This window comes from Vanellus vanellus, assembly GCF_965231255.1.
Source record: "Vanellus vanellus genome assembly, chromosome: 4".
Lineage (NCBI taxonomy): Eukaryota > Metazoa > Chordata > Aves > Charadriiformes > Charadriidae > Vanellus > Vanellus vanellus.
In genome coordinates this window covers 5,862,206-5,885,862 of record NC_138909.1, presented here as the reverse complement: position 1 = coordinate 5,885,862, position 23,657 = coordinate 5,862,206, and the positions used below count along the sequence as shown (strand labels likewise).

At 37.1% G+C, this 23,657-nt stretch overlaps 1 protein-coding gene across 2 annotated transcripts in view; it reads left to right on the top strand.

The window, feature by feature from the left end:
* PDE5A (phosphodiesterase 5A) overlaps positions 1-23,657 on the top strand; it is a 60,311-nt gene that overhangs the window by 17,657 nt on the left and 18,997 nt on the right. The window contains exons 4-11 of one of the 2 annotated variants that reach the window (XM_082483047.1): positions 8,916-8,987; positions 10,094-10,183; positions 11,417-11,554; positions 12,870-12,937; positions 15,774-15,882; positions 16,530-16,614; positions 21,057-21,232; positions 22,688-22,738. In XM_082483047.1, the coding sequence (XP_082339173.1) occupies positions 8,916-8,987; positions 10,094-10,183; positions 11,417-11,554; positions 12,870-12,937; positions 15,774-15,882; positions 16,530-16,614; positions 21,057-21,232; positions 22,688-22,738 (789 nt within the window). Of the gene's footprint in view, positions 1-8,915; positions 8,988-10,093; positions 10,184-11,416; positions 11,555-12,869; positions 12,938-15,773; positions 15,883-16,529; positions 16,615-21,056; positions 21,233-22,687; positions 22,748-23,657 lie in introns of both variants that reach the window. The other variant, XM_082483046.1, reaches the window with a different exon arrangement.

Sequence of the window (23,657 nt, the reverse complement as noted above, 5' to 3'; positions counted from 1 at the left end):
TACTTCTCACCGGGTCCTGATGGTAGGTGGGGGAAGGAATAAGAGCTGTAGTCTGTTGGTCCAATACACCATGACTTACAGGCTGAATAAACCTGCAATTGGCCGTATCTTCAGCTGGCTTTCTACTCCTAAGTGCATCAGCAAGTGGAAATGAAGCAGGAATTTGTTTATTTTGAAAAGTTCAGCCAACCTGAAGTTTGCGGAGAGTGTTACATTCATGTGCAATAATTTGAAGGGGCTGAACTATAACATTTCTTATAGGAAAGGACAGCACTTTTAATTTTTTCTGATTTTGAAGTCTCTACCAGAAGGTTTTTCTCCCTCTCACCATAACAAACGGCTGACATATTTCTGAAGAGATGTTGGGAGTCAGTGAATCAGTCCTTAATTTGCCATTTGCATTCTGCTGCTTTTTCTCTTTTAAAAAACGAAACAAAAAAAACCCAAACAGCAAACCCAAAATACTGGGTCCTCCCCATTAAAAAAAAAAATAAAAATCCCCAAAGCCCCTTTAGTAGTACTGAGGCTATTGAATGCTGCCTTAGCCCAGAATGTCAGCAACCACAGTCAAAAGACAGTTCTGGAAGACATCCAAAAATAAACACTGAGAAAGAGAAGGAACTGGGGTTTTCTGTTTGTTTGTTTAGTATTAGTACTATTTTATTTTAAAACAAAAGAGTCAGTAATTGAGAGGAAGAAAATCTCATGCTGATTATTAAATCCTCTGGGCCAACTGAAGCATGGAGATTTTTCCAGTAGATGTTTTTCACATTTGCCTATATTTCCATGAGGCATGTGAGAAACCAAAGTCTCCCTTAAAAATAACAGCTAGTAAGAAATTCCATAGATGAAAAGAGAAACCAGTTTGATTCACAGAAGAGCTGATAAAAGGAACTAGTAACTGAGAATAAAAAAGTGCAATAAGAGGACTTCACCTCTGCACAAATGCAGATGAAGAATGGAATTACGTTCACTTAATAATAAAAGAACTTTTCTCAATCCCCTACTCAACCTATACTTGCTGACAGAAATGCCACAAAAGCATTGCATTTCAGATGCAGAAAATTCTGCTGATTATATACTTTAAGATCAGGTTATAGAGGCTTGAATAGTGCTAGCTTTATGAAGAGTTCTCATTTCCCCATTAAAAATTATAAATGCAAACTAAATGAGCAAAGTTCGATATCTCTAAACCCCTGCTGCACAATCTCTAATTACTAAACAGAAATTCTTTCCATCGCATCATATCACAAAAGTATTGCCACATGGTGCTTTTTGGCTATGCAAGGCTGTATCATGTGCTGCTTATCACCACTGAAGCAAGCAAGGAGGAAGAAAGACCTTGGGTAACCTGAATTTTATTCTACTTAAAAAGAAAAACAAAATAGTTCCAAGTCAAGTCATTTAATCATCTATTCCTGTATTTAAATTTGTCATAAGCTGAATGTGAAGTCATAGCAAAGATTCCATTTTGATCCTCAAAGATTTTCTCTTCTGGTGATTCTTCTATAAGAACAAATAACTGTATACAGTTATCTAGACATCAGTATGTAAGACTTGCTACTTGGATTATCGACATGTCTCAGAGAACACAGCAAAACCTTCAAAACAGACTGAATTTTTATCCTCAGTAGTACAACAGCCACCGATGAAAAGTTAGTATTAGCCAGCTTGTACCACAGAGTTAATGGTTATTTCTTTTGCAAGAGGAAGCTGGTATTGCTGGCCACAAGCTTTAGCTGTGCCTATTAACGCTAACCATTTCAGTGCTACAGTGCTTATACAGACCTCAGGGTTTCCCCACTACTGGCGGAAGCCGGTTGTGGCAGTTCAGCATTGTGCATCTCAAAAAAACAGCTTTTCATTCCTGATGTGTCCTTAAACCTTTAATTTTTCAGAAGCTTCAAATGGTACTGATTTGCCTTCTAGAGCAATAAGTAAAGTAATAAATACTTATAAAGCAATAAATACATACTGACTAGTAATAAAGTCAGTAAATGCAGGGGCACTTTCTTCTGATTCGATTCTCTTGGATTTGGAGACCCAGAAAAAGGACTACAGAAGTTATTGCAAATAATTATCACCTCAAATTTCTCCATGCCATTTTGTAGACATTTGTAAACAGCCATTTTGACAAAACTTGACAGAACTGAATAGGGACTGGAAGTCCTTAGCTTAAACCAACTTGTGGAGTTATCCAGAACTGATAACAGGACTCAGTACAGCTCTCTAACTGGTTCAGAATATCTGTAGAATGGATGGTCTCTGATGCACAGAGTCATCATAGCTGCCATAGAACATCTACAGGAACACCATAGTTTTCTGTTCTTTCTGCATTTTTTCTTTCAGCTGTGAAATTACTTCCATAAAATTCTATTTCAGTTTAATTTCTGCTAAAATCTGTAGGATTTTCTCATATGGGAACTTTTAGCTGAATTAGCTGAGACCTATCTCTCAGCCTTTTGAGCATGCAAGATTGAACTTCCTACTAATTGGCTAGGGAAGTGTTTTATTCTGGCAATGCTCACTCCAGTTGTTTAGTTTGTTGTTTACTTTGACCTATCTCCTATCACTGGGAAGCTCTTCCTAACAAATCAGGGGTGCTACTCTATTTACAACAGCCTTTGAAAATATCCTGTTGAATGTTATTGTATAAAATGTGACTGGGCATGTTACTGTTAGCCAGCTAAGTTATTTTCTCCCGCAGTGAACACTTCAGGTATCATAGTCACTGCAGTATAGGGGTCGATCTAGCCAAGCTAACTTTAAACAAACTAACTCAAGTTCCAGTAGCAGTCTTGCTGCAGGATTATGGAGATCAGCAATTTGCTTCTTGGGTGGATTTTCAGCTTAGGCCGAGACATGTGTTATAGTAGCTGGACTGCTGGCAATCATGCAGTCTACTGCTGGCATCAATTATAGAGGAGGATGTGAAAGTTTTGTTGATTAAAAATGGAAGTCTGTAAATACAGCTCTGTCCCTGCAGGATAATTTTATAAGCCTGAATCAAACCTCTACAAGACCAGGAAAGCAAAGTAAGGTTAAAACCACTTTGTCTTCTCAAGTGGGTACGGTCCCATCTTTCAAAAACAGATAAAAGTTGAGTTTCCCTCTTCCTGTTACCATTCTTTAGCTTAACTAATTTTTCTTCAGGTGCCAGCAAAGTAAATAAAATATTTCTTCTTAGGAGACAAAATTATATTAATTATATTTTTAAGTCAGCTGAAGTAAGAACCAAATAAAAAGGGCACTAGCTTCCTGCAGAGCTGGAACAGCATTCACAGAGTTAGGCCTGTCATCTTAATGCACAAAAAACTGCAGCATGAAACAATCCAGATAAAATTCAGAGCATAGTCATCAGCACTGAAGTCATCATCTACTAGGAAATACTCTAGGTAGCCTGATACTTTTAGAGGCAAAAGTCAGCTATTGCAAGAAAATAGTAAAAATAAAGCGCTGATAATTAGAAGAAATCTCTCCTCATAATGTGGCTCAGGCTTTATTAAATGGGATAACTGGTACAGACTAAGAAGAAAGGTTACAGAACAAGTAACAGCACTGGAAGATTACCTGTGTAGCCAGCAGGAATACAATTAGGAAAGCTGTGTTCAGATGTGACAAAACAGGAGTGAATATTGACTCAGTAATTGTTGGGAGGGTTCCCCCCCCCTTTTCGGGGCTGAAAGTAAAAGAACAACTCCATCAACAAACCTGCTTTTTGTCTTCATAGTGTATGTCTATCTTACGTGATCTGAATGGAAAATAACAAAGTACTTGGTTTCTGATCCAAGGGGAATTTTTCCAACTGACTTTAAAGAAAGCTGGACCACTAAGATCCTTTACATAAAGCCTGTTCCTTTCTGCCCACCCCTTATACACTTTCAATACAGCAAACCTGGATGAAGGTTCTTGTTAGGAACTGCATGACTACTATAGATATACCTTTTTCTATAATGCCACCTACCTAGTCAGACTGAGGGTAAAGCTCACGAAAAAGAGTCTGTAGCACTCAATGTCTCACTGGTTACTTTAGTGATAAAGCCTTACGTTTACCGGTATCAAAGTAAAAACAGATACTAATTACTTCAGTTTTTCCGCTCCCTTAGTCTTGGTTTTCTTCAGTCCAGAGTACTACCTTAAGCTTTTCTAGTGGTCATCCCCTTTCACAGCTCTTTTTAACCCCTTTCTTTCCTACTAGATTTGTCTTGGGTGAACAAGAAATAGACAGGATAATTCTGTAGGCATAGTAGGAGAATGACAAGAAATCAAACATACATATCTTTTCTTTATTGCTACAGGACTCAACTTTCAAAAAAGTTCACTTGGTGCCTGCCTGTTAGTGAATTAAAGACAAATAAAGTGTTGTGCCAAAGTAATTTAAAAAAACACCTTTTTGTTATACTGGAACAGTGCTTTCATGAGCAAGTGTTTGAGTGGACTTTTTTTTTTTTTTTTTTTTACGATATTCTCCAAGCTTTACAGAGAATTAGCTTTATCTCAGAAATGTCTTGTTTATTGCCACAAAGATTTCACACTTTTAATGTACCTTTTATCTGAATAAATTTTCTGTATAGCTGAGCTCAGAGCAGTTAGTCACCTTTGATTCAATTTCTCTGCTGGCGCAAACATAACTCCCAGCTGGAGATCGCGGATCAGGCCTATTGTTATTTCAGATTTCTTTATCGTAAGTTTTAAAAGTGAGGATTTGGGTTTCATACTGTGCTTAGTATTCTCTAAAATGCAGGCATATACTCTCCGTGGCCTAAAATTTTGCCATATGATTTACTTTTGTCCTAATTGCATAATTACTTTAGTAACAGGAACAGAACCTCTTGAGTTTCCTACATCTTCTCCTAATTACTTGGTTGCAGGCAAGACTCCAGTGGCTAAATAACATCCATCTGAGGTTTTTCCTCATTACTGTCTCTACACCACATTCTACAGAATTTAGCGAAGTTCACTAGAATTTTTACTGATATAAATGAGGCCAGAATTTTTAAAACTGATATTTTGTATGAAGAAATGGCACATACTACAAAGTTGTCTTTAAAAGCTTAGAATGCCACTGCAACAACAACCACAAAAGAAAAAGGTTTGCATCTGCAGAAAAAAATTTATCATCATCAAGACAACTATGATTTTTTCAGCAGGTTTATTCTCCCCGTTACTCTCACCCTTTTCAGTTAAAACCTTTTATTGAAAGACCTTAAAATGACCATTTCTCTTGGAACACATGCCTCTCGTCACGGATCAGAAACCTGCAGTGCTGATAAAGGGAGCCCGAATAGTCTTTTTGCTATATTAATATGGTCCTTTTACTGTTTTCTTATAGCTTTTATAAACACCACAGGCTTTCCTTTCATGGAGGGAATGCGTTTACACAAGATGAAAGTACTCACCTTTTGGATGCCTTAAAAAGCCTCTGGCCTCATTAAAGTTGTCTTCGCTCATGCTGGATCAAAACTGAAAAAAAAAAAATAAATTAAATAAATACCCACAGAAGACAGTGGTATGAGGAAAGACCTAACCGTTAATCTGCACGTGTAGGTTAACTTAAAAGCATATTGACTGGTTAAAGGATTTGCTTAATATTCAAAGTATAGAAGTATATAAGGCTAGTTGTACATTGTTACTACAGTAACAAAGGTCACTGCATAAGAAATATTCCTCACTGAAGTAAATGAGAGGTTGACTGTGGGAAAAATTGGGTTGTATGGAATGGAGCCGACAGTTAAGCTTTATTTCAGACAGACATTTTTGAGCCCACAGTTGGCAGTGATTCACGCTGCAGAACAATGACCTTATTTGTAACATCAATATTTTGGGAAGGCTAGGCTGAGAGATTGTCTTCTTTTCCATTACAAAAATAAAACTGCATGCCTTCCATCAGTTTAGCAATTGTACATTTAATGATTAACAGTTAAGTACAACTTTTTAAACATACACACCGCAGTCTTCTTCTGATATTGTTTATCCCAAAAAAGCAAGATGAAAAAAAAATACCGTCATTAACACCTTGCACTAGTCTTACACTACTTGGATCTCAAACAAAGTAAGTTCTTTGCAGCTTTGTCAATCATTTGTTGTAAGCATGCCAAAAAAATCCTGAAAAGAATCAGAAGCTTTGCATATACTTTATAGCTTCTTACCATATAGTCTCATGTTATTGTACTCAGCTAGGTGGGCTTCATCTGTGCTAGCACATTTTAGCCTCCGAGTTTACTGCACAGTAGATTTTTTGAGTTTAGCAGAAGAAGAGATCCAGCCATTTAAACAGACGAATGGTGTGACTGACTTCCAGCTCCTCCCAGTTTTCAGCCTCCCTCTCCTACCTCTTGCTCTGGCGCTGCTCCTCTCTTTCAGCTCTGCCTTAACCTAAATCTCTTCCAGGTGCTGCTAGTGGCTGTTCAGGTTGACACCATAAACTGTGGGCTCTGTTTCTGGGTACCAGTATAAGTAATGGCTCAGACATAATTGTCCCCACCCTCCAATTGGCACCTCCCTCAGAAGGTCATCTACTTTGGTACCCACCCTAATAAACAGTATTGGGTTCACCACCTTATATCTCCTACTCTTAATATCAATTACAGAAACCTGTAATTACTCACTAACGGTCAGATTTTAATTTTTTTTTACTTCACAAATAAAGGAAACTATACTTTCTCCAATTCTTTTAAGCCTAAAGTCAGATTAGTAATAATTTGCAAAGTCTCAAAAGGGAGACTTTGCAATATTAGTGAAAGGCTAAGGACTTGAAATCCTATAATCTAGAAAATGGTTATGTATCAGAAAGAAATATTTATTATAGGAACGACTTGATTTAATAGAGAACAAGAGTGTGCATTAGTAATGTGTAGTATAATAATAAAAAGAAATAATCTTTTTTTAATGGAATGACAAAATAGAAAACCTCTCATTTTCACCTTATCGACAGTGAAAGTCAGAAGTATCTAAACTGAAATTAACCTGTGTCTCCTTCTGAAAGCCTTCCAATTCTAGTGTGTTGTGAAATTATGTGGTTAATTTATGACTCAGAAGAGCAGAAGCACGGAATTACAAGGATAAGCGCAGAATCCAGAAGTTTAAACTAGTTTACAGGACAGAATGGTCACTGCCAGTACACAGCTTGAATAACTGCAGTGGGAAATCTACAGAAATACTATCCCAGTGAATTACGTTTTTAAAGAAATGTTCACTGTCTCTTCATACTGACTTGTATGAAGGTCTCTTTAAATTCTCTTGTTTTCCTTGGGCTCTGAAAAACAAATCCAAGTTACCAGAGAAGACATCTATGTTGAGTATGTAAGAGTAAGTTCAAAGCAACCACCCAATTTTATTTCTCCCCAGATGTCAGAGTTAGAGCCTGCATTAGAAACTGGAATCAGTACTAAGCAGAGCTGAATTCCACTTTCATTTTTATAAGGAGTTCTGCTGTTTGCAGGGCAGATTGGTTTGCTGGTCTCACCAGCGTGCAGAATTGAACTCCACAAAGACTGGCCATAACAAAAGCATCATGCTTAAACAGCTGTGTTCTTCTCTCACTTTCATTTTACATTTTCTCAGAATCTAAACCAACATCCGGTATCCAGAAATCATGTTTATTGGCTAACTATCCTCCATGAAGAAAGCTACAAAAGCACCAGTAGCTGGGACTTTCATTGACTGTCCTTAAAGGGACTGTTTTCTATTTTGTAAGAAATCATATTTTAATCTCCCTATTCATGGAATTACCTCCAGAAAACTGACATTAAATTTCACCACAGATTATTTCTATACTAAAAAAGCGTCATGTGAAATTTAACATAATTTAGACAGAACTTGATAAGAATAAAACTAGATGTGTAATCTGGCCTGGTTTAATGTTACGGATTCTATTTTCTTCTACTTAAATCCAAAAGGAGATAAGACAACAAAGGAAGAAGATGGAGCTGGTCTGCTGATGTCTTTATTTCATAAATCATAGTAGGTTTTTTCTAGTTCAGGTAAACCCTCCTTGTTACTATCTGTGTACTGAGTTACTTATGTGGACAGCCTTAATTTATGAAGCCTGTTGGCGGGTGATCTTAATACATAGTCCATTTGAAAGCTATGACTTAAGCCATGTTGATTAGTGCATATGGGTTTGCTTCTTAGGTCCATCACAGATGGACCTGTGAATGACCTTTTACCCTTTGCTTAGCTTCTGTATCTGTAGACCAGGATTCTTCCCTACCTTCTGAGTTGCTCCATAGAGAAAATAATTAAAAATGGAGGTATCAGCATATCTTGGCAAGAAGAACAGTCTAACTACCAGCTGAAGCATAGCAAAATACCTCTTCTCAGTGTTGGTTCAGTGTGTAAAAATGTGCTAAGTTTGAGTAACAAACCTGAGTCTGGCAGGATCACAACCTTTGTATACTATTTTTCAGCGGATGAAAATTAATCAGGTCAGATTCAGAGAGATACAAAATGCAAAAAGATCACTGTAGCCAAACTTTAGATCCAGTAAGGAGGCTATGTTTTGGTAATTTTGTCAGAGCTAGCAAGAAGCGTATTTTCTACACACACAAGCAGATGAACTTTAGAGTGCTGTTGCTTGGTCTGCGTTATGACTGCAGAAGTGTAAACTGTTGTTGTCTCTATGGGAGATGATGTTCCAATTTATAGAATCAATTTTGGGTGAAATCAACCCCTCTACATAAGAGCATCTAGGACTCATGCCACCTTTTTTTTTTTTTATATTTCAGGTTCATGCTTAGCTATTTGTAATACAAATAAAATAGGAAAAAACAGGCTTAAGTATCTTCTTTTATCCAAAGGTCAACCAAATGAATACTTGTAATGATCATTTATTATCTTCTATAAATATGTCTAGAAATAGAATCCAATGACAGACTCCTAAAAATTATCTAATTACTCCATTTTGAATACACTAGGTTGTTGGTGTGGCTCAAGCAATCAATAAGAAATCTGGAATTGGTGGCACTTTCACTGAACAAGATGAAAAGGTATAAAAGCTGGATGTTTATGTCTCTTATTTTCATAGGGGAACCGGGGATGGATATGTTATTACTTTTCATGTTGATCAGGAATTTTAAAGTTATTAAAAATTAAACACCTCTGAAAAAGTAAAAATTCTTGATAATACTGCAAATTTCTTTCCTTATGAGGCCATGAGAAATGTGGATGTGAAATAGTTTAATTTCTGGGTCAGCATGGTATCTTTCATATATTTCTGAAACACAGGGTTACTCTACTGAAACGCACTGTAAAACAGTTTCATAGTTTTTAATAGACATCATTTTTTATTAATTGGTTCTAACTCTTCTGGCATCTCCAACAAACATATTTTGACTATTAATATTTGTGTAGTGATTCTTTTTTAACTACTTTATCACTTCCTGGTATAGCAATTGCAGGATGAGAAAAGCTTTGGATAAATTGTGAACAATATATAAGATATCAGTAGAGCAGACAGCACTTTGATTCCCAATTCTGACACTGCAGTTGCTTTCCAAACATTTCCAGACTTCACATTCAGCTTGGTATAGCAAAAACCAAGCTGCACTCAGGCTGAAGAAGTTGACTTAACCCTCAGCAATAAAAAATCAGAATTCATCCTTTCCCTTTGAAAAGTTCCCCTTTAAAACAAAATGCATACTGAGTATCCACAGGATATCAGAATTAATCCCATTCTGAAAGGGAAAAAAAATGTGGTTTTGCTATGTTAGCAGAATTTTATTTCCACTTTCCAAGAGATTGAATTCCCCAAAATAAGAAAGGCTGACTGTCTGCGCTGTTTTTCTAGATAAAATATGCATTGCTGCAAAATGAGTTGATTCTTCTGAGCTGCTTCTTATATCAATCCTACTTTTACTATGATGAACTGTGGAGATCATTAGTTTTAAAAAAGGAGAAGAGATTCTTGAGGAAATAACAAATTATGAGTAACTGAAAAAAAAAAACCCTGAATATGTGGTTGCCAAAATTAACTTGAAAATATTAATTAATAATTCAAAGTGAAAACAAAAAATTGCAGTAGCTTATCTTTGAATAGAGTTAAGATGCTGTGAGACATTATCTTCATGAGGTGTTCATGTTCATTTGTCTTCAGGATTTTGCCGCGTATTTGGCGTTTTGTGGAATTGTTCTTCACAATGCTCAATTGTATGAGACATCTTTGCTTGAGAACAGGCGTAATCAGGTATGGTCAACAGGTTTGTCCCAAGAATATAGAAATTACGATGGTTACCTAGTAATCAGTGTCTGCTCCTGATATTTCTCATATGGTTGTTATTCCTTGATTATTTTTAATTACGCTGATTGAATGCTGTGTATCTCTGATAAAGCTCTAGCTAACTGCACTGAGTAGTAGCTGGGCATATTCTGGCTTGGGCTGCAGAAGTGGATGGTTTAGGGGAAGAAGGTAACGCTACATGTCAGAGAATTCATTCCATGTCAATATACTCGATATTGCCTGAAGTTATTCTGTGGCTCACTGTATATATTATACAACCAGAGGTGTACATACTCCAGAAATTTCCAATAGAATTATCCCTGCAGAACAGGAGAGGTTATACAGATTGCTGTTTTAGACTACTACAACTATAAATAGTCACTAACCATATTTTCAGTAATGATCAGATGGAAAACTGATTAATGTCACTGTAATGTAACCGTATTTTTGCAGCCATCTTTATAACTGATGGGTTATTAATGCCATGGCCTTTGCAGGTGAATATGTCTGCCATATACGATATGAAAAGGTTTTGGAGAAACAAGTAGGCAGCAGTTGTTTTAAAAATTTTCTGGTAGGTCTGAGTCTGCAAGTCACTATCAGTGTTTGTAAATTGGTACAAATTTGGATAATCTTTTCAAATCAGCTCCATGCTTCTTGTGAGGAAAAAAGGAATATAATAGCACATCTGAGCAGCTAAGTCCTTCAGCAGCAGCTTTGACATACAGCAGACTGTGTCTAAATGATGTTTTCCCCAAATGAGTCCATCAGGATCTGTTAGAATTACAACAGATAAAAATTGTGTTCAAAATTCTTAAGAAATGTAAATATCACTAATTTTAGAATGCACACAGGAGCCATAGGAAACTATTAGGTTTCCTAAGGACAAGCAACTGTGTGTTGTCTGGATTTCTCAGGTTTCATTTGATGAACTGTTAATGCCTAAATCTGTTCTGTCTCTCTGACTGAAAACATCAGACAGCTAACTATGCTATTTATTTCTTCCATCAAAAGTGTCAAACTAGCTATTATTTATTGTTACCTTGCAGTCTGTGTGAGAGCCAAAACTTAATTTTGGTCACAGACACACGTGTTGGCTTCCTTGATTCGGGGAAGAGGAGAAGAATAAAAGACAGTAGTAATGATAATTATTGCTTAAATCACAATTAGTCAAAATTTCACAAAATACCTCTTCCCCAGGTGCTCTTGGATCTCGCCAGCCTGATTTTTGAAGAGCAGCAGTCTTTGGAAGTAATTCTGAAGAAGATAGCTGCCACTATAATATCCTTCATGCAAGTGCAGAGGTGTACCATTTTCATTGTGGATGAAGACTGTACTGTGAGTATGTTTTTTGTCTAAAGGCAGAAGTGCTTATTCCCTGGGAGCAGCACAGACTTCCCTCCAATCTGACTGAATAGTATTTCAAGCCCATAGTATGTTCTGTCGCCTTTTCATCCTCTGCTTTTTCTTTTATGGCATCTACTTAGGTGAGGTGTTGACCTGGGAGGCTTTGGTCTTTGTGTAGGCCAGGCTGCCATTTTATGCAGCCATTTTGCATTACCTGTTGTAAACTATGGCTCTAAGCTCTCTCTTATGGCATAGATCTTGAATGTTAAACTCTTCCATAACTCATTTTCTTGGCTGCTGATGTAGGATGGAAAAAAGAAAAAGGTTGCGAGAAAAACAACGTGACTTTGCTTCCTGTGCAGAACCAGTTTTGATGGCACTTTCATTTCTTGAGTATATCTAAGCAGGGAGTATCCAAGCAAGGTATCTGAACAGAGTCACGGCCTGTCGCAAGATCCTGGCTCACTGAAGCGAAGCACAACTTCTTTCTGATCTGCCCACCTGCATTTCCTTCCTATTGAAAATAGGCTGCAGAACAAGGAGCAGGATATTATGTTGCATGCCTCGGTACTGGCATTGCTAGTTTTACCTTTACCACTTGTTATAGATACGGGTGTACTAAGATCTGGAAGTGAGGAAGCATTCCCAGGTTCCGTAGCACAGAAATAACACACAGCACTTGTGGTCATCTGCCACAATCCCATCTCTCACTGCATTTAGAAGAGTCACTTCTGCACACAAGAATACAGAAAAGGAATTTACATAATCTTTGTATTCACATATTCACACTGTCCTTGCAAGTTAGCTAAACTCCAGCACCTAGTTTGCAGTCCGCAGTTTGCATCTTTAGTACGGAAAGAATCTAATTTCTCTCTACATTTACGCTTCTCAACTGTTAAAAAAAGCTGCATGAAAAGCAACATAGGGATCAGTCAATAATGTTTAAAAGGTTTTGATGTCCTCACCTGTCCAAGCAAAGCAGATCTAGAATTGGATGAATGTTAAAATAAAGAAGTTCTGTGCTGACAGATAAATTTGGCACAGCTTGTAAATACTGGCATTTCTTCTCAGAGCTATCAGTAGAGATTCAAGACACTTCAATGGTATTTAAGGTTCTATCAAAAGATATTTTTGTGGTAGGATCCTGTATGCTTGCTGCTAGATGGCAAATGAAGCTAAATAACTTTACATGTCTTTATTACAGAATAGGTTTTGATAACTGCAACAAGTTCTTCATGAATACTACTATTGTAACTTATGACAACCTTATACACCTATATATTAAAATATCCTCTCGGTATTCTAGGATTCATTTTCTAGTGTGTTTCACATGGAATCTGAGGAACTAGAAGATTCAGCTGAAAATCTGAAGAGGTAAAACAATGAATTCAAACTTTTGTTCATCCCAGGAGAATGTTGAAGAAACTATGCTTTTAATTTATTTATTTTTTCATAATAACATAATGACCTTATTTCCACTGGGTACCATGTATTACTGCTATTTTTATACAGCAGGTTTTGCCCTGAAATGTACATAGACAAGCTGTATTGCTTTAAAAAGGTCACACTGAGCAGAATAGGAGAGTAGAGCCCAATCTCTTCACTTTGGCAGGTCTAAGTACAGAGTTGTATCACAAGTCTAAGCTATGTAAATGTAAAAAATGTGACAAATAAAAATCTAAGTTGGTGGGCTGCTCTACAACTGATCTGAAAGAAATCTGCACAGATTACTGTGTTGCAGAGTAGACATATCCACATTAGTAGATACTAATCCTATTTAAGATTTTAATCAATTATTTTAATCATTGTTCTTATTTCGTAGATAGGGAAGCTGACTCAAAGAACATGACTGACTAAATCAAGAATAAAGTCCTAAAGCTCTAACTTTCAGTCATCTTTGAGAAACCATTAAGAAGTTCAACTAGGAGGAAGGGAAAGATGTAGAAATAGTTGAATTAAAATACCCAAATTAAATAGTTTCCAAATTTAGTCTGAACCTCTGTATTGAAGTTTGAAAATTACTATCTTCATTACCGTTCTCTGTCATCAAAACCATTATTCAAATATTGTCAAAAGAGTGAGACAGTTGTATGTAACACGCACTACTACAGATACAGTGTGCAGAGAGAAAATGGGGATTTCTGTGCCCCTTTGATCTTTTTTGCAGTGAACATTTAATATATTACATTTAATTCCATATATTAGAAAATTATGTCCAAAAGTATGTGGCTTGAGCAACGAAAAACTGCTGAGCTGTATTATGATTTTAGACGATGTACAACCAGAAAGTGCAGAGGTACAACAGGCTAGTAAGATCACAGGGTGAAAAAGAAAGCTCCTGTTTATTTCCTCTTCTACACTATGGAAATGGTAAAGAGAATTTTCCCTTCCTGTTCATTATCCCTTTCATGGTACTAGTTAATGGAGTCAAAATGTAATTTACTGCTTCCATGGGCAATCAGTAAATTGTCTTGTAACTGATAGGGAAGGAATCTTGGAGGCTTAATTGCATGTCTGAATCTTGTTCATGAGACGGCACAATTATATGCTAAGGACTGTACTATGAGTCAACCACTGGAGTTAGAACTTCTGCTGTGCTTGAAGGGTAGGATTTGGGGCAATAGCAGAAATATAATGACATGGATTAGATGGGAAGTATTACTTTACATAATAAAATTTCGAGCTCATTATGTAATCAAGGACACTGAATCAAAACCCAAATTAGACCCATTTTCAGAATTGTGGGGCATTGCCTTGTATAACCAAGTCTGTGAAATAATGAAAGAATAATTCCCTTCCTCCAGCACTGTGAACATCCTTACACCAGGAGGATAACTAAAGTCAAGTCAAATGTCAGAGGGATACCACAGGAACTTGATGGGAATAGGTTCATTATTAGCACATATGTCACCCTCCAAAGCAGGCAAAGGGTCCAAGGGAATTGAAATGCTTTAATTAAATACGTTGTGGCTAAAAAAGTAGGAGATGATTAATTCTGTAAAGCTATTTTATGTCCTGATGTGGAATAAACAGTTCTATTTCAGTAATGGAATCCCCACACAACTGATTGTGCCTTTACTTTTAGAACAAATTTGCAATGTAGACAGTAAATTATCCATGGCCCAGCAATGTGCCCTTGTCGCCAAAAAGGCCAATGGAATCCTGGGCTGCATAGGGAAGAGTGTGGCCAGTAGGTCGAGGGAGGTCATTCTCCCCCTCTACTCGGCACTGGTGAGGCCACAACTGGAATACTGTGTCCAGTTTTGGGCTCCCCAGTTCAAGAGGGACAGGGAACTGCTGGAGCGAGTCCAGCGAAGGGCAACTAAGATGATTAAGGGCTTGGAGCACCTCCCTTATGAGGAAAGGCTGAGAGAGCTGGGGCTCTTTAGCCTGGAGAAGAGAAGGCTGAGGGGAGACCTTATTATGGCATACAAGTATCTAAAGGGTGGGCTGAAGAAGGATGGAGCCAGGCTCTTTTCATTGGTTCCAAGTGACAGGACGAGGGGCAATGGGCACAAGTTAGAACACAGGAAGTTCCGTTCAAATACACGGAAACAGTTCTTTACGGTGAGGGTGACAGAGCACTGGCACAGGCTGCCCAGGGAGGTTGTGGAGTCCCCTTCCCTGGAGATTTTCAAGACCCGCCTGGATGCAGTCCTGAGTAATGTGCTCTGGGCAATCCTGCTTTAGCAGGAGAGTTGGACTAGATGATCTCTAGAGGTCCCTTCCAACTCTGATAATTCTGTGATTCTGTGATTCTGTGAACTTAGAAGCAGAAAATTCACAAATGTTACCAGCTGCACTCCATTTAAAGAATGCATGAATTTCATCCGGTGTTGATTTTTCAAGTGTGTCAGATTTGTGAATGGAGTTTGTTTTCAAAAAGTCCTGTTTATTTCAATATAATCCAGTTGTTCATTCTTTATCCTTCATCTGCATAAACTGTACTGATGTGTTTATTTCTTAAGTTTGGTGTTCGGTGTTAACGTTGTTGAATATTAAAGAAATGTTGGAATGTATAAATCAATCCACTCTGCAGTTTTGTGATGACAGCTGGATTAGGATACAGGATTTGAACTCAACTCCATTATATATCTATTGGTTATATCCTTTTCTCATACAGGAAAGATATTACAATTACCTGCTTTGCATAATGAAATGACCCACTTTCATACTAAGCACATAATAATAATAATGTTGTATCCTTCAGGGACTATGATACAAACAAAATCAATTATATGTATGCTCAGTATGTCAAGAACACAATGGAGCCTCTCAACATCCCAGATGTCTGCAAAGACAGAAGATTTCCCTGGACAGTAAGTAAAATAAGTTTAGATTTGAAATTCAGAAATGGAAAGTGTTTTTCTGTTTACCTTTCAAACGTTTTTTGTTTTCCCCTTGTTATTTCTATTAATTTTATGGCCACAGATAGAATTACACAAACACAAAGGAAGGTACATTTGCTTGATAAAATTCATTATCAGTGAAGAAATGGTACAATACTCACACAGTGAGCTGGGTGGCCAGGGGAGGGATTTATCCCTACAGACATTATTTAAAAAGCCTAACATCAATTTGTCGATAAATAGACAGTGCGATGTGGAGAGCTTGCAGTATGTTCTGTGGAAAATATTTAAGTGAAGAACAGTTGGAGGTTTTCACAGTAATCCTAGGTAGTTTACTGTGAGCGTTGGGAGACTCAGAAGTGCCTTCCCTTTTATCCTCTCCTTTCCCTTCTTGTTCTGGCAAAGATTAATGTTATAGATGCAAGTTCTTTGCTGTTTTGGAGAAGGAATGTTACTTTTCTTTGGGAGCTTTTGCTTCACACTTCATCGAGTGTGGTACAGTGTACTACTGCACACGCAGATACTGGAGAGTTAGGAGGGAAGGTCACTTGGCAAAACTCAGATTACAGTCAGGTTGCTTTTAAAATTGTAACTGTATTTTTTTGTTTGTTTAACAGAATGACAATGCAGAAAATGTAAGTCAACACATAAAGAGTTTGCTGTGCACACCAATAAAAAATGGGAAGAAGAATAAAGTGATAGGTAGGTATCGTTACAAAAAATATTTTTATATATTTAATAGAAATATTTCTGTGCTCCACAGTAAAATCTCAGCAACATGGAATCTCAACCCAGGAGAAAAGATCCTTAATTATCACATTTTCAACTAATAAGTCCACTACAACCTTGACTGTAAATTGCTTACCTAAAAAGTTACCAAGTATCTACAAGACTCTTGTGATACGTCACCATTTTTATAGCTTCTTTGCATTCAAAAATTTTCTGTAAGTAAAATTATTTTCATTGCTTCCTGTTCAGACAGTCAGTTAGCACTCTTGCTTCTGTAGATCTTTTACAAGGCAGCGAAAGGAAAATAAGACGTAAATCAGTAAATAAGCTCTTCAGACCTGAGCTGTAGGGCTGGGCTTTTAGGGAACAGTGGTGGCATGTGGAAAGGCAAGGTGAACTGCACAGACTTCAACAGTTTCCTCAAATGTGACTCAGCTACGGAAAGATTCATGCAGTAGAAGGCTAGCTGCTCTGCAATTTTGGTGCTACAAATTGCCCTGTGGAGATGCCTGCTTCTCTCTGTGGATTACATAGGGAGCCTACAGTCCTGTCTTTAGGTGCCTAAAGCTACCCAGTGGAAATATCTCCGCAGCATCTCCTTTGCTTTTTCTAGAACTACTTTTCTGCTATTTTGAAGGTGGCCATAGTACCACTGGTTTCCTGGGGTAACATTTTCAGACGTAATTTGACATCACTTAGGTCCACATAGGCCTAGATGCTTATGGAAACTTAGAAGCCTTGTTATCTCTAGTTCCCTAAAAATACTCAGGTGGCTGTTGTCTGGGTCCTCAAAAATGAGTATACACCTAAATAGTTTTGAGGATCTGGTCAGGGAATAAGCTTAATGAGCTTTAAGTCTTTCAGTGAGTTTCAGGTGGACCTTAAACAAAGGGATAATGATGCTTTTGGAAATTACCAGGACTTCCCTACTTACCCATGAAGAGTAGAATGAGTGTCAGCCTGCTTTCCTGGCATCAGTAAGTTCCAGAAGCAAACAGAACATAAAATATACGGATTCCTAGATAGCAGCATGAATCCAACTTCCTCAGCTTTACAAAATTTGGCAACTAAATGTTAGAGAGTTCCAAGAATGCATTTTTTAATGGTCTTCAAATAATTTTCCTTGAGAATTATGGCAAAATTGCATAACCCAATATACATAGTAAATATGAGGTCCCTTTTCCATGAAGAAAGATCTTTTTTTTTTAAATCCTGAAGCAGAAAAAGAAGCATCATCTGTACCTAATGGAGTTCTCTGAAATTTCTTTTGATATCAGCTTCTTTAATGAGTTCTTTTACTACTTTGTTTTAAATATTGTACCAGACCCAAGAAGACCAAGATGAAGATTGAACTGTTCATCTTTAATTAGAGATATTTCACTATGCTATTAGCTACTGATAAAACAATCACATTTGATCTCATATAGTTTTTTTCTATTGTTATTTTCTGTGGAAGTTCAAACTGAAAGTTTCAGTCAGGCCACCCATTTAGGTGGGTTTTTCGAATCTGAGTAATTCTCATTGGGAAATGTTTTTCAAAGATTTTTAAGGTTTCACAGCCTGCCTAGTGTTCAGATCTTTAAGAGGGCAAGGTCAAGAACTCGGCTTTGGGACAATACCCAGAAGTTCCTTTAGCATACTATATACTATGTAAGACTATTATTATAAGTCTAGTTTTTTATTTTTAAGATTAGTATACCCAAATCTAGAATTTGGGAAGTGTGCAGATGGGCATGGAGGGGGAAATTGTCCCCAGCAAAACCAAGCAAATCTTACTGGCAAGAAAGATGAAAAGAATTGTTTTATTCTCCTGACTTGTGCATTTTTCAGGTATGTGGTGAAAGCTTTACAGAACCTTTCTGTGGTTTTATAACTATGTCCCAATAAAAGATTTTTGAGTTCCTTTAATTGTAATGTATGGACCCCTCGATGCTTTGGGGAAGCTTTTGAAAAAGAGTATTATGTGCTACTAGTATATTTACTGCAGTTCTCTCATTTTTTTAGAGACATTTACATGCATCCAAATGCTATGTCTTTTAAGAATTTATTTGCTTTTGTGGTTTATTCACTGTTGAGTCTTAATCTTGTGTTCATTACATCACAGTTGCTATGGAAATAATTATAATGTCATGAAACAGTACTAAACAGAGATCTGAGTTTCATGAGATTTTCCTATAATAGAGTTTTATAAGTCAGCTTCTTTTTTCAAGTTAATCTTGTTCTTAGTGAATCCTTATTTGCTGGGATTATATATTTTTACTATCATTCAAGTATCTAGTCATCTCATTCCATTAAGATTCAGAATCCTGTTTGCAATATTCAGATACTACAATGCCTACCACAACAGTTTACAGCTACAGTTATAATAATCTCACTGATTTCTTTAGGGAAGACTGATATTAAAATAAGTTCCCCGAACAGAATGTAATTTGGAAACAGGATAGTGTTACCTTGTCACCAGAAGTTAAAACTTCTACATGCAAGGCCAATATGCTTTCAAAAACACAGTTTGCATGTGTGCGCTACATTCTTTTCCTCGGTTTTTCTACCTGCTGTAACAGGGAAGATGGACACTCGCGCCCTCAAAGACTTTTTTCTTTTCAATTAGAAAACTCAATGAACTTTTTTAGTCTGTAAATATGGAGTACTAAAATGCTGGAAATACTTTCATATAGAAAATTATTAGCACTGACAATACCTTAAAGTAGCTGCTGATTATGTTCACTGTTGGTACTTCTGTAAAATAGTATTCATTATAATTTCTTCCCTAACCATAAGCAGAGAGCAAATCTGGCCTTATGGCGGTGAAGTGTAAGGCATTCAGATTCTGTTCACATATCCGGTGTAAATTAGGATTAGCTCTACTGATGCAAGAAAGCCTAAATATTGTTAAGAGACTTCTGGAAACACCATGCTAAATAGTTATCTTCTCTTTTGCTGGTGTGAGTACTAACAGTTTTGAGCATAAAAGCTAGCATTTTCCTGGCCAACTGCAAATAATTATCCTTGTGAAAGTAAAAGTTGCAAATTAAAAATTGTGAAAAAAATTAATGAATGAAAAGGTCTTAATTTTCTATAAATAGCTATTGCATACCAATTTGTATACTTTATGTATTTTATGAAGAATATTTTGCAGCAGAAAGAGTAAAATATTAAATATGTATAGTTATATACTCACACTCATCAGAGTGAGAAAACATTTGCACTCACTTAAGACAATAATCACCCCCAAAGCAGTTTTGGCCAAAGACTGAGGGAACTGGGGTTGTTTAGCCTGGAGAAGAGAAGGCTGAGGGGAGATTTTATCACCCTCTACAACTACCTGAAAGGAGGCTGTAGCGAGGTGGGGGCTGAACTCTTCTCCCTGGTGACAAGCGATAGGACAAGAGGAAATGGGTTCAAGTTATGTCAGGGGAGGTTTAGATTGGCTATTAGGAAACATTTTTTCACTGAAAGGGTTATTAAACATTGGAATGGGCTGCCCAGGGAGGTGGTGGATTTGCCATCCCTGGAGGTGTTTAAAAAGAGGGTAGATGTGGTACTTAGGGACATGGTTTAGAAGTGGTTTTGTTGGGGTAGGTTAATGGTTGGATTTGATGATCCCTTCCAACCTCAGCAGTTCTATGATTCTATGATTCTATGATTCTATGATTCTATTTCAGCTGCAGCAAGGTTTGGCAGGAGTTACCTGTCAGACCTTTCAATAGCATGTGTACAGAAAAGCCCAGAAATTTTTAACAGAAAATAAACAGATGCAACTATCAACAAGTTTGAACCTAACAAGCTGAATTCAGTAAGATCCTTTTCAATGAGTTCAGACTTCTTTGGAGCAGGCTGAAATTCAATCACATCCTCACCGAATCAGCAAGTATACTTATGCTTTGAGCCTCAACTTGGGTATTATCTGTTTAGTTCATTTATTTTAAAAAATTTCCAGTACTGACTCAAATAAGGAAGTGAAAACTCTGCGTAGCACTGTTCTGACTTTCATAAATGTTCTTTTGGCATGGTTACAAAAATTTAATTAGCCTCCAAAGGACAAATTGTCTTTAGGGATTAAATCAATCTAGAATACTATTAATAATACAAGTTAGGATGAAAATGACCCTAAATTTCACAAGATACTCAAGTCTGTAAAGCCCTACATTTTTGGTTTACAAATCCTAATAAATACTTTTGAGTCTACTAAGTAATATACAATGTTTTAGCATTTATTCTATAATACAGTGAAATTCCTCTAAAAAACTTCAGGGAAAATCCTACTGCACTCTTGTGTGTCACTTTTATGTATATTGGTGTTATATACTGTAGGCTAAACTGTCCTAGATCTAATTTTTTTCTTGATGTTCCATACAATAGGTGATATGTTGGCAGTTCTCTGTATTACTTCTTTTAATTTCTGTATCCTGGCATAGGGGTTTGCCAGCTTGTGAATAAGATGGAAGAAAACTCGGGCAAAATCAAGGCTTTCAACAGAAATGATGAACAGTTCCTGGAAGCATTTGTCATCTTCTGTGGCTTGGGGATCCAGAATACCCAGATGTATGAAGCTGTAGAAAGAGCCATGGCCAAACAGATGGTGACATTAGAGGTGAGCTCAAAATATAGGTGGTCTTTAATTAGCCCAAAACTGGTCCTAATTTCCTCCAGACCCTGTCCATTCCACACGCAAGTGCAGCTGCTCACCTGGATGCTGAACAGAAATTGTTCTCCCCCAGAAGAACAGCATTTGGTCTGTTGAGATGCATAGGAATTTTTCTGCTTGTTTCTGTATCTGCCAGCAGACTTTTTTATTTGGTATTGTATTTTCACTTTACTTACGACATTTAGTGGTGAGCTGAATGCATCTTTTGCTCTACATGAGGCTACACATTGGCAACATAGTGGGTTTGTTCTGTTGCGTAGGAAGAGGAAATAGTTTGGGGGATTAGGGGCTTCCTTTTCTTGTCTGAGGTTTTCTGTGATGATTTTGGCTCAGTCCTTTAGACAAACCGGTTTGTGGAGTAACAGCAGCATTATTGTAGGTTTTCAGCAATTTCCTCAGACTCCATCAAACCATATCAAGATGAATGTCATCTGGTCTCAGCCTTTCAATTGGTTACTGTTAAGTTTAATAGGTAAAGAGGGCTTCAGTCTGAGAAGCTGAATTACCCAGAGGTGATAACTTGAAACTGAAAGTGAAAAATTTGTAGACTTTGGATCTCCTACATTCATTATGTAAACAGAGTGTTTGGAGAATTCCTAAAATGGGTATTATGTGCTCTGTAGCCTCTAAAAGAAACATTATAACTCAAATAAACCTGTACTACGTCATGTTAAATAAAAAGGTGGTAAAATTATTGTCAAAATAATTTCAGTGCTTTAAAAAAAAGAACTGTTTGTTTATATGGCAAATTAGCAATTCTCTCTCCTACTATAACACTTTGTAGATACTATAGGAAGACCAGAAGGATTATAGGTTAGTATATAAGACGGCTTCTTTACAAAAAAAAGTCAGTCTCTAGTTGCTAAAAAAACTCCATAACATTTTCATGTCCTGTGTTCTCAACAGCTAAAAAAATGAACTTATTTTGTTAATTTAAAACAAACATACTGTCTTTCAGGCTTTTTTGCCAAGTTTCAGTTAGGGCAAAACTTTCTTTTATGTCTGAATAAACTCCTGAAAGGATTATTATGGCAACAATGTCAGGCTCATAATTATAGCTGTTTCATGTATTATTTGTCTTTGAAAGTGGGGCATGAAAACTTTCCAAAGAGAAAATCAGAGTTCTTTGCTCTTTTATAGAAACTATTTACGTTTTCTTGGCCTAATTATCTCAAGAAGATTCTGTGCTGTGGGAGGTTTGTGAAAGCTACAGATATCTCCCCACATGCTTTCAGAGAGCTCCCTTAAAACCAGCATGGGCCCTGCGTGGACAGTAGATCTCATCAGCAAATGCAATGCAATGCAGTGCAGCTGCAAGCTGAAAATGCTGCTTTGGGAAAAGGACTTTTTTATCACATTGCTCTTTTGCTTGTACTAAGGGCTGCTTTTCTCTTTCTGTAGGTTCTCTCATACCACGCTTCTGCTGCTGAGGAGGAAACGAGGGAGCTGCAGGTAACAGCGGTAATTGAACTTTTTACTATTACTTTAGAAATGTTCCATTAATAGAACAACAAAGGGCAGTCCTTTACACGCATGTGATCCCTAAACATGCAGAAACACATCTTTCAGAAATAAAAGTTACAGTGAAGCTTAAACTGATCAGTTTCTGAGTTGAATCAATAGATCACATAAAAGGGAAATGTTACAATGCCTACAGTGAGAGATACAGGTTGGCCAGGGAGCTGCAATTACAGGAGAACCAGGAGTATACGGACTGCCTTTCTCATGAGTTTAAGCAACAGTAACAGCTGATGCAATGTTAGTATCACCTTACAGTGTTTAAGTATTTCAGAAGCAAAATGTTGAGAACTCTTCTTTCTGCAGCTAAGTCTGAATGTTGTATATTTTATATCTTTGGTAGCTTTCAAGCATCCCAAGTATGGATGCAGCTTTATGGCCTTACACAGAAATTCTATATTTAATTTTTAATACACCAATTTTTTTTTTTATTTATTTTATGCTTACTTTTCTGTGCAGTGTCCTGTTCTGCTCATGCTTAATTCTGTGTTTAGAAACCACTGCCTAAGGAATAACAAGAGCTATGACATCAAGTGTAGATCAAAGCACAGCCTACGCTTAGTCTCTCCAGTTCTCTCAGTTCCAGGGAAATAGCATCACCTCTGCTGTACAAAAAAAAATGGGAGAGATTGAGAACAAGGTAGACATAGGGGACCACAAGCTGTGTAGTATGTGACTGGACCAGACAAGCAAGGTGCCACAGAACAAGGCACATGAGTAAGGATAGTTCTAGAATGGTTAGGGACACACAGATTTTGAACCTCAGTCCTATCAACTTGTTGCTCATTGATAAAGAGGCACTGACAAGACTAGCATGCAACACATGTCCTGTGGTTTCTCTACAGGGATTGCA